The 17,916-nt window shown below is 45.1% G+C and overlaps 1 protein-coding gene across 2 annotated transcripts in view; it reads right to left on the minus strand.

Annotated features, from left to right (window-relative positions):
• Nucleotides 1-17,916, minus strand: part of EPHB1 (EPH receptor B1) — a 213,165-nt gene that overhangs the window by 46,162 nt on the left and 149,087 nt on the right. For both annotated transcript variants that reach the window (XM_049628803.1, XM_049628802.1), the window contains 2 exons: nt 12,106-12,353; nt 4,035-4,250 (listed from right to left, as the gene is read on the minus strand). In XM_049628803.1, coding sequence (XP_049484760.1) covers nt 4,035-4,250; nt 12,106-12,353 — 464 coding nt within the window. The remainder of the gene's footprint in view (nt 1-4,034; nt 4,251-12,105; nt 12,354-17,916) is intronic.

Here is a 17,916-nt window from a genome sequence, read left to right on the forward strand (position 1 = left end):
TCACTCTCCCCATTTTTATTCAACACGGTATTGGAAGGCCTAGCCAGAGGAATTAGGCAAGAAAAAGAAATAAGAGGCATCCAAACTGGAAAGGAAGAAGTAAAACTGTATTTGCAGATGACATGATCCTATATATAGAAAACTCTAAATCCTCCAACAAAAAAACTGTTAGAACTAATAAATGAATTCAGTAAAGTTGCAAGATACAAAATTAATATACAAAAATATGTTTCATTTTAACACACTAATAACAAACTGTTAGAGAAATCAAGAAAACAATCCCATTTACAACTGCATTAAAAAGAATAAAATACTTAGGAAAAAATTTAACCATGGATGTGAAAGACCTGTATGTACATTGAAAACTATGATACTGATGAAGAAACTGAAGAAGATACAAATAAATGGAAATCTATTCCATGTTCATGGATTAGAAGAACTAATATTGTTAAAATGTCCATACCACCCAAAGCAATCTATAGATTCAGTGCAATCTTTATAAAAATTCTAATGGCATTTTTTACAGAACTAGAACATATTATTCTCAAATTTACATAGAACCACAAAGAAAACTCAAATAGCTAAAAAATCTTGAGAAAAAAGAACAAAGTCAGAGGTATCATAGTCCTTGATTTCCAACTATTCTGTAAAGCTACAGTAATCAAAACAGTATGGTATTGGAAAGAAAACAAAAACAGAAACAGAATAGAGAACTCAGAAATAAACCCATGCCTACCTGGTAATTAATTTATAACAAAGGAGCAAAGAGTACACAATGAGGAAATGACAATCTCTTCAATAAAGGGTGTTGGACAGCCACATGCAAAAGAATGAAACTGAACCACCATCTTATACCATATACAAAAATCAGCTCAAAATGGATTAAAGACTTGAACGTTAGACCTAAAACCACAGAACTCCTAGAAGAACACAGGTGGCAAGCTCCTTGACCTTAATCTTAGCAATGTTTTATATTGGATTTCGCTTCAAAGGCAAGGGAAACAAAAACAGAAATAAACTAATGGGACCACATCAAACCAAAAAGCATCTGAACATCAAAAGACGCCATCAACAAAATGAAAAGGCAGGTTACTGAATGGGAGAAGATATTTGCAAATAAATGTATCCAATAAGAAGTTAATATCTAAATAGACAAAGAAATCATGTAACTCAGCATCAACAACAAACAACCTGATTACAAAATGGGTGAAGGATCTGACTAGACATTTTTCCAAAGACATACAGATGGCCAAGAGGTACATGAAATCTGGAAATGCATCAACAGAATAGGATGAAGAATGGACAGAGGGATAGCTCAGATGGATGGTTATATAATAAATCATACAGAGCAAGATATTCATTCTAAAACCTAGATGGTGGGTAATGGCTAGCCTCTGTAAATTCTATCAACCTCTCTGTATGCTTGAAAATTTTCCAAAATGAAATCTTGGGAAAAATAAATAAATTTCAGGTGTGCTTAGTATTTAAATATAGAGCAAAACCCCCAATAAGATAGTACAGGAAACTTTAAAAAGCACTTATAACCCTGGAGTGAAGAGAGATTTTTAAATAAACCAAAAAAACTGGGGTGCCTGGGTGGCTCAGTCGGTTGAGCGTCCGACTTCGGCTCAGGTCATGATCTTGTGGTTCATGAGTTCGAATCCCACGTCAGGCTCTGTGCTGACAACTCAGAGCCTGGAGCCTGCTTCGGATTTTGTGTCTCCCTCTCTCTCTGCCCCTTTCCCGCTCATGCTCCTGTCTCTCTCTGTCTCTCAAAAATGAATAAACGTTAAAAACATTTTAAATACCCCGATGTTTATAGCAGCGCTTTCAACAATAGCCAAATTATGGAAAGAGCCTAAATGTTCACCAACTGATGAATGGATAAAGAAATTGTGGTTTATATACACAATGGAATATTACGTGGCAATGAGAAAGAATGAAATATGGCCTTTTGTAGCAAAGTGGATGGAACTGGAGAGTGTTAATGCTAAGTGAAATAAGTCATACAGAGAAAGACAGATACCATATGTTTTCACTCTTATGTGGATCCTGAGAAACTTACCAGAAGACCATGGGGGAGGGGAAGAAAAAAAAAAGAGGTTAGAGAGGGAGAGAGCCAAAGAGACTTAAAAACTGAGAACAAAGTGAGGGCCGATGAGGGATGGGAGGGCAGGGAGGTGGGTGATGGGTATTGAGGAGGGCACCTGTTGGGATGAGCACTGGGTGTTGTATGGAAACCAATTTGAAAATAAATTTTATATTTAAAAAATTTTTTAAATAAATAAGTAAATAAACAAACAAAAAACCCCAAGAAAACATAGAACAGATGCGTATTTTTGACCAGAAGAATATTAACCGCTTTTGGAAGCCAAAGGATATCATAAACAGTATCAAAAGAACAAGAGATGTGGTAAGGGGAACTAACTGTATCATACATGGAGACAAAGGGTTAACACCCCTAATATAAAAAGGCTTCCTATAAATTTCTAAGAAACCAGCATACAACCCAATAGAAAAACAGGTAAAGGCACGTACATATAATAAACAGCAGCTGAAACGTGAATCCCAGTAACTGCGAGAAGACAGTAAAGGGGTATCTCCAGCAGTCAGGTGAAAAGGCAGACCAAAACAAAAGGAAGTAATGCTTTTCATCTTTGGATTGGCAAATTGGTAAAGATCGATTGCCTTCAGTGCTGGTAAGGATGTTGGAAGGTGGGCACCATACGTTCCTAGTGGAGCGTAAATATTCACAAACTTGTAGAAAAGCAGCTTGGCAGGAAGAATGCCCCTGAGACACGCACAGCAGAACAATAGGCACAGTATGATCCCACTGTTATAAAATAAAAATCTTCAAATTTTGGAGCAATGAGAAAAGTGTGAAAAGAGACATGCCCAACTATTAAAACTGACGCCTAAGGACAGGGGTTGGTACACTATGGCCTGAACACCAAATCTGTCAGGTCACCTGGATTCTTATAGCCCATGAGCTAAGAATGGTATTTATACCCTTTTAAAGTGTTACCTAATTATCTACACAATATCCTCTATGTTGCCTCTTAGCCAACAAAGCCTAACATACTTATTATATGGCCTTTAAGGAAAAGTTTACTGACTCTTGCTTCAGGGGGGATTGTGGTTTCTTGGTTGTCTTTTTCCCCCCTTACTTCTCTGTATTGTTCTTATTTTTATAATAACATCCTGGGAGTGAAGAAACCAGGGAGACCAGTTAGGAAGCTACCAGAAGGGACCAGGTGAAAGAGAATGGTGCTTTGGAATAGGATGGGGGCTGCAGAGATGGAAAGAAAGAGGCAGATTTTATTTGAACCTATGGGAGTTGCCAAGGGATTGGACATGGATGGTGAGGCAGAGAGAAATCAAGGGTGACTCGCAGGTTTCAGTCATTCGTTGAATTGGTGGAACCACTAAGCTGGAGAAATTGGGGAGGAAAATGGAGGAGAAAGCTCTGCTTTGGACCTGTAACGGTTGGGACTAGAACTGTGAGAACCAGATGACTGGATGGAGGTGATGAGAGCTGCCTTGACTGTGGAGGGGGAAGCTGAGTGGGAATACCAATGTGAGAGTACTCATCATGTACACGGCACTTAGAGCTGTCTGGAAGCACGGGAGAGGGAGAAGAGGAGGGGACCAAGGGTCTGCCTGGTGACACAGTACCCAGCCCCACCGGCGCCTACTTCTGCTGATGGACGTCTCTGACGCTACTCTCCAACTGCCTGGATTCCTCCAAATCACCTCTTCCAAAGTGTCCTTTTCCCACTGGCCAAGAACACCATCCATGGTTTCAGAGTAGACACCCTGATCCTTCCTTACAGCCTATGCCCAAATGCTTACCTGGACAACGAGGACAAGCAGCTGCTATTGTTTCTCCATCTAGCACCTGCCTCCCCCAGTGGGAGATAAGTTCAAGTGCCAGTCGCTTCCAGTGTGCCCTGCCATGGGTCCCCAGCCCAGCCATGTGCAGCCACTTTTTATTCATGCCATGCTTTTACCTGAGAACACTAAGAAGGACTCACCAAGGAGCTGGTGTAGGTGGGGTCTGAGGTGTCATCCTGGAGGTAGCGGGAAAGGCCAAAGTCAGACACCTTGCATACCAGGTTACTGTTGACCAGGATGTTCCTAGCAGCCAGGTCCCGATGCACGTAGTTCATCTCAGCCAGGTACTTCATGCCCGCGGCGATGCCCCTGAGCATCCCTACCAGCTGGATCACCGTGAACTGCCCATCATTTTGCTGTAACAAGACATAAAGGGCATTGGGATCAAGATGGGCTTCAGTGGTTAAACAGAAGCCACAGGACCACGGTCCTACTGCTTGTCAGCCTCTGTCTGTGACTGGCCACGCTGCTCACTGTGTCCTTCTCCCTCCCCCCTCTCCCCCATCCCTCTCCTTGAATGCTCTGCTCTCTCCTTGCCAACCCTGTTGATTCTATCTCCAAAATACATCTCAAAGCCATTCACGCCTCTCCATCTCTACTGCCTCCATTCTAACCAAGTCACCATCATCCATCACCTGTAACAGCCTCCCCACACCTGCCTTTCCCCAATCCATTCTCTACACAGCAGCTACAGCCAGTTTTGCAAGACATAAATCAGGCCATGCCACTCCCTGGCTTCAAGCTCTATAACAGCTTCCCATTCATTGTATTAGGGAAAAGCTCCAAACTCCTCCTCATGGTCCACGGGACCCCAGGGGATCAGCCACCACCTCACCTGCCAGCCACAGTGACTGGTGACCTCTCAGTCCTTTCCCAAGCCAAGGTCTTCCTTCCTTATGGCCCCTACACCTGCCGTCCCCTCTGCTCTTCCTCACAATCAACACTTACCTGCCCTTAAGGTCTCCACTAAGTGTCCCTTTTTCAGAGAGAATGTCTCTATAACTACTCCCCTCCTCCAAATATGATTAGCACTTTCTTACTATCTTCTTGTCTTTTATGAATGCTCTTATTCTTCTTCTTAGCATATCACAAGTTTTAGGTGTGTATGTGTAACACCTATCCATCTGCCTCTGCTGCTTGGCTCTCTGAAGACAAGACCCTCTCTCCTGTGGTTACCATTGCACTCCCAGTGCTAAGAACTTTAAATAGAAAAAGCTCAATAAACATGTGCTCCATTAGTGACTACTACATCTCTTCCTGTTTCCAGAATTAAATGCTTAAGGTGTCTTCCTTGGGTCCTACCAGAGCTGTCAACCTTGACATTGGGATAGCCATATGCACCTCAAAGGGATTAGTGGCAGGAGAAACACACACACAACGTATGGCATTGGCCCTCTTAGCGAATGGGAGCCAAGCTGCAGTGCTGCCCCTCTCCAGTCACCGGTGGGCTCACTGTTTCCTGGGTGGATGCTCTCCTTCAAGGTTTGGTGACAGACCTCAGTGAATGTATCAACCTTCCTCCTGCTTCCCCAAAGCCCTTGGGTCTTGGCTTCTGCACATACTGGTTACATCAGCGGACCCCGTGCTTTGCTGCCAATAACACATTTTCTCTTCTAGTCCAGCCCCAGCTGCTCCGCCGAAGAACGATAAGTAGTATTCTGTTAAGTAGAGCTTGGCCCAGGCATTGAGAAGCTTTGACTAGGGGAGAGGTGAGAGGAGGTAGAACACCCTGGGTCTAGTCTAAGTTACTGCTGGACACAGACCCTGGGCAAAGCAGCCACTCCCCAGCTCCCTCCTGTGAAACAGCACACAAAAACGTGCACAGCTCCCATTTACTGAGCACCTACTGCATGTGAGGTGATATACAACACAGTCACATGCACTACCTCACTTAAGTGTGTGTGAGACACAGCATCTATGCATACACTCCTACAAAAGCATTTTCCATGCAAAAATAAATATGGAAAAACAAAACAGCCATTGAAAAACTACCCTGTGTATTAGAGAAAACACCGCCAATCAAACAGTCTAACCATGATAGTGTGAATGTTGAAGACTTCCTTCTGCAAGACTGCAAGCCCAGGTCTGTGTTCTAGGGCTATGCCCCTTGATCAATCAGAGTGAGCAAACTGACGCTCCCTCCACACCTTCCTGAGATGCCTCCCAGAAGAGAACCCCCAAACACACTGGGATTGACACACCCCAAGCTCCAGGCTGTTTCTAACTCAAACCTTAACCACCTCCCACCCTGCCTGGAATGCTTTCCCTGCAATATTTTCTTCTAACCAACTCCAAAAGGAAGTGCAGATCTGCTTTTTGGAAACCCTGACTGTTGTTCAGCACATGGTGCCCATCTGTGAGAGCTGGATGTGCTGTGAGTGATACGAATCCTCCTCCTTGCTAATGAACTTCAATCAACACCTCCTCGAGAAGTTAGCCAGGCTTTTGCGAACACCATTCATTTTCTCTAAGTAGGTCTCTAGGGACCTGCCTCCCCAGAAAGTTGTCATGCAACTTCTGTATGTTGGAAAATGTATCTCAGCTGCAAGTCACAAGGGTCACATTTTTCCAATTCAGTTTGTTACTTCCTCTCTGTAAGTGTAGACAACAATGTGGTTAAAAATGAATGTCTCCCAAAAGAAGCCGGTTTGTAGATAGATTCTGGGGAGGGGATCGGTGGTGGTTGTAAACAGCTCTGGGAAGAGAAATGTTGGAAGAATGCACAGCAATAGGTCTGTTTCTACTTTAAATCACTGAAGCCTTCATGGAACAGCTTTACCATCTGATTTGTTTTAATATTTAGGTCAGTCACCCTTATAGGTTCTGGGGTCAACGAAGGCCAAGAAGTGGTTAAAAGTCCAGGCTTTTGGGGAGCCTGGGTGGCTCAGTCGGTTAAGCATCTGACTTCAGCTCAGGTCATGATCTCACGGTTTGTGGTCTGAGTCCCAGGTTGGGCTCTATGCTGACAGCTCGGAGCCTAGAACCTGCTTCCGGTTCTGTGTCTCCCTCTCTCTCTTTGCCCTTCCTCTGCTTGTGCTCTCTTTCTCTCAAAAATAAATGAATAAACATTAAAAAAAAAAAAAAGTCCAGGCTTTGGAGACAGACAGACCTGGCCTGGACCCAGGCTCTGCTGCTCACTGGCTGTGTGCCCCCGGGCAGGTCATTTAACTTCCAGAGCCATCATTCCCACATCTGTAAAATAAGAACATAGCGTCCATTCTTCATAGGATTTTGGTGAGGTTAAATGAGACAGTATACATGAAAGGGCTTAGCTCGGTGCTCGTGAATACTAAGACAGCAACAACTGCTGGTATTATCAGCCAAGCCATAATGTCTCACAAATCAGCTCTCCCAGAGCCTGGTGAGAGAGTCTGAGGACACCAGGGGCCAGGACTACAGGTTCCTCGCAGCTTCCTGGTATGCTAGGGACACATCCTAGGATCCCTGCCATAGGAGAACCTCGCTCACAGGGCATTCTGGGCTCTACAGGTTGGCAGCTGCAATAAAAAAAAAACCCCAACACCCACACCCCAACTGTAGCAGTGGATGACCGAGGCCTAATGATGCAGGCCTGAAGTTTGGATCAATTAATTAACTAACATGATTTTTTCTATTTCTTGACTTTTGAATGGCAAGTCATTCTTGATAGAATGTGTTTTGATCCTCCTTTGTGCAAGGCAGACAACAGTTTATTGCTTTTCAGAGAAGATAAAGGAAGTCCAGAAAGTTTAAGTGATCAGCCTTAAATCATTCTGTCTGGCTTTGACTTATAACAAGAATCTAAGTCCAGGATAGCAAATTACTTCTGCACTGACATTCCATCTGTGATCAACTGGTAACGCCTTCCTCAAATGTTGTGTGGAGAAGAAGGCTGTGTAGAAGCTTTGCAGCAAAAAGTGACATGATTGATTAATGATGTCTGCCATGGTCATAGAAAAAGAAAGTAGAGACATGTGTGCCTGAAATATGCTACTCTTATTTGAATCTTTAAACTCCTGTCCAGGGTCTTTTCCATGGAATATGGACTTTGTAATGGCAACATATTTTCTTTAGAACCTACAGGGTAATCACATTTCATGATAAGACAGGATTGTGCCTGTTGAGTTCATAATCCTGGTGAAACTTAAAGACACAAACCTATTAAGATTCCCTGACACATTCAACTGTTTTAGGTTCGGTTCATTGGTCTAACTCCCCAAGAAGAACTTCCAAAGACAGGAACATCAGCATACAAAGATGTACAAGACAGAAAAAGCCCAGTTCTCTCACTGACTTTGGAAAGGATCAGGCTCCACGGTGATCACATGGTAAAAATACAGTACAGTGAAGTGATTTAAACTTTCTTCCCTTCATGAAGTGCTTTCTGCTGAAATTGCTTTTTGGCAAATTCACTGAAGCCACTTGCTGGCCCTTTTATTAGGCAGGAAGGATTTAGGTATTTCAACTTTCATTGACAAATCCACTTCAGGAAATGAAACCCTTATTTGATTTGTTTGAAGAGAATGAATCATAGATTTTTTTTTTTTTAACTGTAAGAGCCCTACCTTTCAAGATCATTCAATTCCAATGCCTTTAGTTTATAGACTGGTAAACTGAGTTAACAGATTTGCTCAAGGCCACCGGTGACTCATGGTGGAGCACAAAGCAGAACCTAGGTCTCAGGATGTCCAATCTGGTATTCTCTTCCCGATCTCTGGGTTATGGTCATGGGCTCCAGCCCATGAATGAGCCTCCCTGATAAGAAATGTCTGAATTTGACATTGCTCAGTAACTTCCAAGAGTCTTTCAGTTATGACTGTCTGTAGATGACCCAGCAGCAAATACAAGGTCAGGCTAGGCAAGAAGGCCTTACAGAGCATGTTGACCTTTTTGGCTATGGCACAGGACATTGAGAAGGGCTTCAGGGACCATTCCTAAGATTATGCAAGAGACACCAGTGCCAACAAGGATATATTAAATAATGGATTTGCATGCTACATAATCCATGGCATAGACATTTAAAAAATGAATAATACTGAACCTATTGAATGTGTGGTTAGAAAATAACAGTGTTTCTAATCCTTTCAGAAGGTGAAAGACTCTAAGTCCTGCAATGGGAGAGGAGCAGTGGGTGGGCTGTGAGAAGCCAGTGTGCCCATTGGATCCCCAGTGGCCACAGCCGCCCAGACGCTGACCCAGAGCTGGAGCTGCAGCCACTCCCCAAAGCCACCATGCCCAGTGTAAACGGCCATGGCCAGTTTGGTGTGTGTGTGTGTGTGTTGGGGTGGGGGCAGTTGCACAAATTGAGGACTAACTCTTTTCCTTTATTCTCTGAATGGTGATCCTAAAATTATACTACTTCCCAAAAGATGGACCCTGCAGAACTGAACTGATGACCTACTTTTCAATTTTACCAAGCAGCAGATACATCAATTAATGTTGCTATGCTCCAGGGTTTGGTAGTAAGGCTGAAATTAGATTTATAGATTACCTGCCTCCATGCCGTGCGAGGAGTCAGAAACGCTTCATTTCCCTCTCCTCCTTGCGCTGCCTGCTCTGGCCGTCCCTTACTTGCCATCCTTTCTCCTCTGCCTCCCTGTGTTCCTCTCTTGCCCCTGGCTCTTCTCCCACCGCCCAGGCCTCATCATCATGACAAATACTGGTGCCTACCATGCCCCCATGTCCTGGGCCTCACACGGAAATAGCCCTGAGTGGAGCATCTGTGTGGGGTTTTGATTTTCTGTAGCCTCCTGAGAATGAATCTCCTTGTTCCCCTGCATGTTCCAGGGAGAAAGTCTGATCACAGTCTTCAAATCATGTTGTGACTCTGTGAAGTACAATCAGGTCACTTGTAGGAAACAAATGACTCCTAAAAAGGTCTGGAGGCTGCTTCCAGAAAATCCTTTTTCTCCTAACATGGCCTTCTATTCACATTTATTTGGCTGTCTTCACAAGAAGATCCCTGATCACGAATGAATGCCCCCAGGAAAGCATGGTCTCTTCCTGACTCTGACATGAGAGGTCTGGCCACAAGAATAAGAGTCCATGGACGCTCAGGATGTCTACATTTCCCCTGTCACTCCCAAACCTTTTTGTGCCAGAAATGGTTTTTCGTGTTTTTTTGTTTTGTTTTTTTTTTTAATCCAAGTAGCATTCACCAGATGATCACTGTGTTGGGCACTGGGGGTTTCAAAATAAAAGGCATAACCCATACCCTCAAGGAGCCTGTACCAGGCAAAGTACATCCACCCCATCATTTGCCCCCCCCCCATTCCCCCCTCCAAAAATAAGCTACTATTGCCTAATAACCCAGAGGAGGCAAAAGTGTGTGTTTGCCCTGCCAAGGTAGCTTCAGTATGTGCAAATGCAGCTTCTAGACAGGTCCCCTGGCTACCCTTTCACACCGCAGTCCCCAAGCCCTGCTTCTGAACTTTGGAGCCACCACCAGCTGCTGAAACGTTACCAGATAGGCCATGCTGGCTCTGGACTTTGAATACACTGCTCAATTGTTCCATCATACCAGCCTGCTGCCCCGTCTGCCTGTGGGTTCCTCATTCTACAATCAGATAATTCTCTCTCCTCCTTGAAGCCTTCCCAGGTTTCCCCAGGAAGATTTCAGTTCTTCTTGGCTTACAATACTTCTTTACGCCACACACAGAAACAAAAAGCAGAATCTAAGTGGATGATTGCTGGACGCTTTGGGCACCAAGGTCCTCAGAGCAGGGACCTCTGTGGCAGGTTGTGGTCTCTAAGGTGGGCACAACAGGACCTCCCATCCCTTATGTATAAGACGACACCATGCTGCTGTTCCCCATCAAGATGTGGGGCACATTTCCTCCCCGTGAACCTGGGGGTCATATCACAGTAGTTGAAGGGTGCTGTGGGACTTGAAGCTAGGTTCCAAAAGCGGTCCAGCTTCTGCCTTCATCTCGTGGGATGTTAATTCTTGGGACCCAGCTTGCTGTGAGGAAGCCCAAGCAGGCCACCTGGAGAGATGCCAGCTGACACCCAACATCAACTGTCAGACAGATGAGTGAGTGAGGCTTTGGATGATTCTAGGCCCCAGATCTTGAAGTGCCCCAGCTGATAGCACATGGAACAGAGATATCCCCACCGAGCCCTGCCCAGATTGCAGACTCATGAACAAAATAAACTGTGCTAAGCCACGGAAGTTAGGTGATCTGTTACATAGCATTAGAGCAATGTCTCTTTCATCCCTATAAGGCCCAGCACCCAGTACGGGGCGTGACCATAGCACTCACCCCATGAATATTTCAAGACCAAGTGTATGAATAATACTTTAATCTGCAGCCACAGCTACTGTTTGGTAGCTTTGGTGACATGTACAGCCTGCCAGTTGGTATTACCCTGAAGTCCTTGCTCAGAAGGCCCAGCTCCATTGTGATGCTGCCCACATACTCTCTGCTCTCAGGGCCCCCAGCAGTCCCCAGCTGAGGCTTTGGTCCGAGGCAGGACTTGCTCGCTGGCCTATGCCCAGTCAGCTGCCACTCCCCAGGCATTAGCATCATGTCTGTTCTCCCTCACTCCCGCCCTGAGTAATTCTGTGATGTCCCACAGAAATGAAAGCGGTTCCAGCGTGGTTCCATGTGAGCACATTCTGACAACGATCACTTACAGATCTTGCAGCCGGCGGCCTCGAGGTACCCCCACCTCTGCTGTAGCTTGAAGTCATGCTTCCTCATCAAGCCCAGAAAAGACTTGTGAATGCTCGTGACACTGTCTATTCCTTTCATGCCCAGAAGTGCCCCTTCAGAGGGCGGGTGGCCCAGGCATCAGAAAAGGGCAGCCTGCTTTATCTCTGAGCTGCAAATGAAGGGAGCAGGTGGGGAGGGTGGCCGCACTGGAGGAAAGGCAGAGATGGCCACTGGCGTCTGCGTGAATCACACAGGGCAGCGTAGCAGCTGAAGTCTCTTCAATCTCCGTGATTCATGCAGATGCCGATGGCCATTCTTCACCTGCCTCCCTATTCATTCGTATTCATCCAACGAGTTATTTATCGAGGCCCTACTCCACGTTATCCTCCTACCAAGGGGTCCACAGGCTCCTCTTTGTTCTATCCTTTTAGGAACAAATCTGTCAACCTCGCTAACATCTCCAACGCCCACCCACATTTCATCAGGCAATTCCTAAGTGGCAGCCTATCCTCATGCAGACACTTCTCCCCAGCAGTCAACAGTGCTAACATCATCCACACCCCTGGGCTGCCTTTACCCTGAGGAAAGAATCCAAAGCGCCGTTCTCCATGAACTCTGTGATGATCATGACAGGCCGACTCTTGGTGACCACGCCTTCCAGGCGGATGATGTTGGGATGGTCAAACTGGCCCATGATGCTTGCTTCGCTCAGGAAGTCCCGACGCTGCTTCTCTGAGTACCCGGCCTTCAACGTCTTGATGGCCACATAGATTTCCCTCTTGCCCGGAAGTTTCAGACGCCCCTTGTATACTTCTCCAAACTCCCCTGCAACGAGAATACAATCATTACTCATTTCCTTCTCAGTCCATGGAAGCACAAGGGGAGGCAGCTTATCAGGAACAATGGTGCTCCAAGTGGAACTGCAATTAAAGTGACAGAGATGGAAATAGCGTCCTTTCATTTTATTTTATTAAAAAAATTTTTTTAATGTTTATTTATTTTTGAAGGAGAAAGAGAGCATGAGTGGGGGAGGGGCAGAGAGAGAGGGAGACAGAATCCGAAGCAGGCTCCAGGCTCCCAGCTGTCAGCACAGCCCCACACAGGGCTCGAACCCATATGCCGTGAGATCATGACCTGAGCCGAAGTTGGACACTCAACCGACTGAACCACCCAGGCGCCCCTGTCCTTTCATTTTAACTATGATGTCCTAGCCATACTCAGTTCATAGATAACACCGAAGTTATACCAAAATATGTTCCTTGCCTCAGTTCCTAGAAAGAGTTTAGGTAACTAAAGTGGAATTTCATGGGGTGCCTGGGTGGCTCAGTCGGTTAAGCATCCGACTTCGGCTCAGGTCATGATCTCACGGCATAGGGGTTCGAGCCCTGTGTGGGGCTGTGCTGACAGCTGGGAGCTTGGAGCCTACTTCAGATTCTGTGTCTCCCTCTGTCTCTGCCCCTTTCCCACTCACGCTCTGTCTCCCTGTCTCTCTCAAAAAATAAACTTAAAAAAATAAAAAAATAAAGTGGAATTTCAGAGTATATATGAGTTTGTTTTTCTTCATGTTTGGTTTTTGTGTCCAACCTGAATAATGAAAATGAAATGGTCAGTTTCACTTTGGCAGATCATAATTCATTTTTAGCAGAGCCTGGTGAAAGAACATCCAGGGGCTGGGGGATATGTTCATGCTCTTTGGCTCTCTGAATGAGATGTAAAACATTTATGTTCCTACATTGCCCTGGAAGCTTCTGTGTTGATTGGATGCCCCAGAACGCAGACACTGAGAAGTGAGGTGGGGAAGTTAGCAGATGCTGTGCAGGATAGAAGGGGAGGAAACAAGATTGGCCAGAGTCCCAGATCACAAGGCAGGCCTGACATTATGAAAAGAAAGGAGGAAGCAGGAATGGACAAGGAGAGCTCCAGATCGCAATGCAGAGCTGGCTGAGGCAGACCTGTCAGCTTCCCGCTCCCCTGGGGAGCTCCACAGTCAAGAGCACCCATTCCAGGAAGGCCTAGGCTCTAGCCTCCCTCCATGCTCAGTCACTGGTGGCGGCTGCAGGGAAGCTGAGGCAGGTCCTGAAGGCGCTGCAGCTGAAGGGTGGCAGCTAAACAGTCAGTGATTTCTCCAAGCAAACACGAGCCGCACATCTCCACGGGTGCCACAGCATTTAAACATTTGTGCAGTAAAAATCACCGAGTAAAAACAATTCTGGTGACACTATTTCATAGCTGCTTTAAAAAATCTGTTGAATCCTGTTACATGTGCTTTCAAAAGTTATTCTACGGCTTAGCCTGGTTTTGTAACTTCCTGTTTAGTTATCTACTTGTAAGTGTATCGCTGAAATGTGTCAAAGGCCTGACAGGAGACACAGGGTCTTTCTGTGGGGGGCGGGGGGGGGGGACTTTCTCTTTCACCTTTAGCTTCTGGAAGAAAACGAGGGAGCAAACTGAGCGGATAAACTACTGGCCGAATTAGAAAAGGAAGTTAACATCTCCTCTGCGATTTAGTTGGGAGTTCTCTTGTTTTCTACTACAAATGTAATTGGAAGGAAACTGCACGAAAGGGCTTTTCATACAGAACTCCAGAGTCAGTGGGACTTGTTAGAATCTAGGGCTGGAGTGGAGGTTGGCTTAAGCACCATTAGGATGATTTCACTGTGGACCTTAAGACATATATCATGTGGGACCCTGGTTTTGACATTTAACCCAATGCTGCCTTGGTGAACAAACTGCTTCAAGTCAGACTGAGTCTCATTCACGTTCACAGCTTGTAGTGCCCACTGAAGTGCCTGGGATGTGGTAGGCATGTCAGTGAATGGCGGGGGGGGGGGGGGGCACGCTTCTTATTACTTGTTCGGCTTTTGCCTTGTCTGCTCTTGGGTCATAACCTGCTGGAGACTCTATCTCTGCTCTATCCGAAATAAGTAGAAGTGCTAGTACTTAAATTTTTAGAAAAGATTGTTTACTGTAGCCTCTTCTACAGCGAAACGCTGTATGCCCATCACCAGGGAATGGTTGGAAAGTGGTGTATTCATCCTGCGGGATGCCATGAGCTGCTGAAAACCGGTAGAGGGGTCATATGCATGGACTTCAAAGATGTCCATATTATATTGTTAAATGAAGAAAGTTACGGAATGGGAATACGGTATGTACCCAAATGGAGTGTGTGTGTATGGGTGCAAAAGAAAAACAAGGGACAAAATCCATGTAAAATGTATTTAAACTTCAAATTACAGGTATTTTTAAAAATGGTTGCCCTACAGGGGTGGAGTAGGAGTGGGAAGTAAAGCTAGGCAATTTAATTTAGTTACTTTTATGTTACTTTGATGTTTGAATTGTTACAATAAGCATTACTTTTGTTGGTCAACTGAGTAACATTATTTTAAATTTTTATCTTTAAAATATTCATTTATTTTTAATTTTTTTAATGTTTATTTTTGAAAGACAGAGCGTGAGTGGGGGAGGGGCAGAGAAAGAAGGAGACACAGAATCCAAAGCAGGCTCTAGGCTCTGAGCTGTGAGCACAGAGCCCAATGCAGGGCTCAGACCCTCAAACTGCGAGATCATGACCTGAGCTGAGGTCAGACGCTTAACTGACTGAGCCACCCAGGAGCCCTGAATTGAGTAACATTTTTTTTTAAAGTACTGCATAACAGGGTCCTGTCATATATGTGTATGTATATGTACATATGTGTGTATACTATATGTGCATGTGTATATATTTGTATACATGCATATACGCGTCTACATGTATGCATATATATGTCTATGTGTATATACGTACAATCTATAATATATCTGTTTGTGTATATATACATATACAAACCATCCTTCTGACACCTTGACCTAGCAAATATTGAATAACCATGAGCTAGATGAATACAAATTACATATTTGATAAGTATGCCAACTGAAGAATATCGGTTAGTATTTCTTCCTTGTTGCTATAATAATGAGTTACATTTTCTTTTACTAAAAGGACAGTTTAGGAGTTGAGGGGACAGATATGGTAACGTTTTGTCTTAGAGAAGATAGGACACCAATGTCTACTGACCACCTACTATGTGCCAGGCAATGTGCTAGGCTCTTTACAGGTCATATCTCACTTAATCTTCATAGCACCCTCATGAGCTGGGTACTATGATGCTCATTTTACTAATAGGGAATCTGGGGCACAAGAAAAACACACCCAAACCCCACAGCTATGAGTCAGAGCCAGGGTTGCCGTCCATGCCCATCCTGCTTCCGGCCTCTCTACAGAGCCACACTGCCTCTCTACAGGTGTGCTCGATTAGCAGTGCCACAGGGAACACAGCTGTATGAAGTCACAACTGAGGGGCCACCGTGCTCCAACTGTGCAGGTCCTAACAGTTCATGTGTAGTCCCTGTCACAGCAACTCACACACAGGGAATTGCAAACACAGTGGGACTGTCTCACAGACAGATGTCACATTTGCTGGAACTTCCTGCCTGGAATCGGGTGGGGTCAGAATATTTAGGAATCAGAATATCCATCAATTTCTACATCAGTGTGCAGAGTTTGAGGAAGGGCTCCAGGTGAATCTGATGTCCCCTACAACACACAAGGGACACCCCAGGTAAGGACTTCTCTCCCACACCAGTGTTTCCCAAAGTTGGCCACCCACTGGAGTCACCTGAACATACTTAAAAGCTGCCTGCAGGATCAGCTACAATAATTTGTGGGTCAGACCGAGGTGCAAAATGAGACCGTGGGACTGCTTGTTTGGAAATTATGAAGGATTTCAAGCCTGTGACAGCATAGCATTAAACTAAGTGTGGGCCCTTCTGAACACGGTGCTGTCCAGGCAGCTCTGATGTGCAGCCAGGTGTGGCACCATGGGTCTAAAGCACCCCAGCATATTTCAGGTGGATTAGGGAGCTGCCGGAGGCCCTGGGATATCTGGGATTCATCACTCCACCTTTGGATCCCTCAGAAAGCAGTGCTGGTATATGGGCTGCTTCTTAGAGCACAGCGCCTGCCAGAGAGCGCGGGCTTTATACACAGGGTTGGAAAGAAAGAACACAAGAGGGAAGAAACCAATGAAGGTGTGGCTTTGGCAAGTGCTAGCTACACAGAACAGCGTGGCTCCCGTGACTTTCTTAACTGACATATGTTATTTCATTGCTTAATCTTTGTGGCTGACCAGTTTTCAAGTGCAGTGTTTCTTTTTTTTTTTTTTAATTTTTTTTTTTTTAACGTTTATTTGTTTTTGAGACAGAGAGAGACAGAGCATGAACAGGGGAGGGTCAGAGAGAGGGAGACACAGAATCTGAAACAGGCTCCAGGCTCTGAGCTGTCATCAAGTGCAATGTTTCTAATACTTGAGCTTTAAGTTGTATCCTCTGTAGGGGTTTCATCATACACTTTTTTTTTTTAATTGCTCTTTTTTTAAAATTTATTTGAGAGCGAGTGTGAGAGAGAGAGAGAGAGAGAGGCAGGGAGGAGAAGAGAGTGAGGAAAAGAGAGAATCCTAAGCAGGCTCTGTCCCATCGGTGCAGATCCCAGCTGGGGGCTCACAAGTCGTGAGATCAAGAGCCAAAATCAAGAGTCGGATGCTCAACCAACTGAACCACCCAAGCGACCCTCATATAGTTTTTTTAAGAATTATAAAATAAAAATGGGCTCTCCTAAGAGGATTTTTGGGGTAGTGAAACCACTCTGTCTGAAACTGTAATGGTAGATAGGTGTCATTATACATTTGTCCAAACCCGTAGAATGTATGATGACACCAAGAATGGGCCCTCATGTAAACCATGCACTTTGGGTGATGGTGATGTGTCAGTGTAGGTTTGTCAATAAATGTACCACTCTGGTGGGGGATGTTGATAATGGGCGACATGCTGTGCATGTGCAGAGCAAGGGACATATGGGAAATCTCTGTACCTTCCGGTCAGTTTTACTATGAACCTAAAACTGCTCTTAAAAAAATGTAGATGTTAAAAAAACGTGCTCTCCTTGGGTAGGGAGAGATCTCGGGCTTTGTAGTCAGTCACTATGGCGGTAGAGGTGCCACTGCTCTAAGGAATCTGCTCTGCAGTCACTGGGAAGCAGTGGCCTCACAGTGATTCTGTAAAAATAGCTCCTTTCCTGTCTGGCAAAGAAATGACTTCATATTCTCCAAGCCCAGAGGTTTTCAAAGTACCAACTGCAAAGGAAGCCACTTAATCCACAGTCTCTCCTCTCTCTCTCTCTCTCTCTCTCTCTCTCTCTCTCTCTCTCGGAAGCTGTGCTTCACCCTGTCATTAAGTGGCCCCAGTGCTGGGAGGGGAACTCCGGCAGGGAGTGGAAGAAGCAGCTCGTGTCTACACCAGCCCTGCCACCCCACTTGGGGCACTTCACTTCTCCAGCTGTCTTGGCTTTATAAAC

This window comes from Panthera uncia, chromosome C2 (genome assembly GCF_023721935.1).
Source record: "Panthera uncia isolate 11264 chromosome C2, Puncia_PCG_1.0, whole genome shotgun sequence".
Classification (NCBI taxonomy): Eukaryota; Metazoa; Chordata; class Mammalia; order Carnivora; family Felidae; genus Panthera; species Panthera uncia.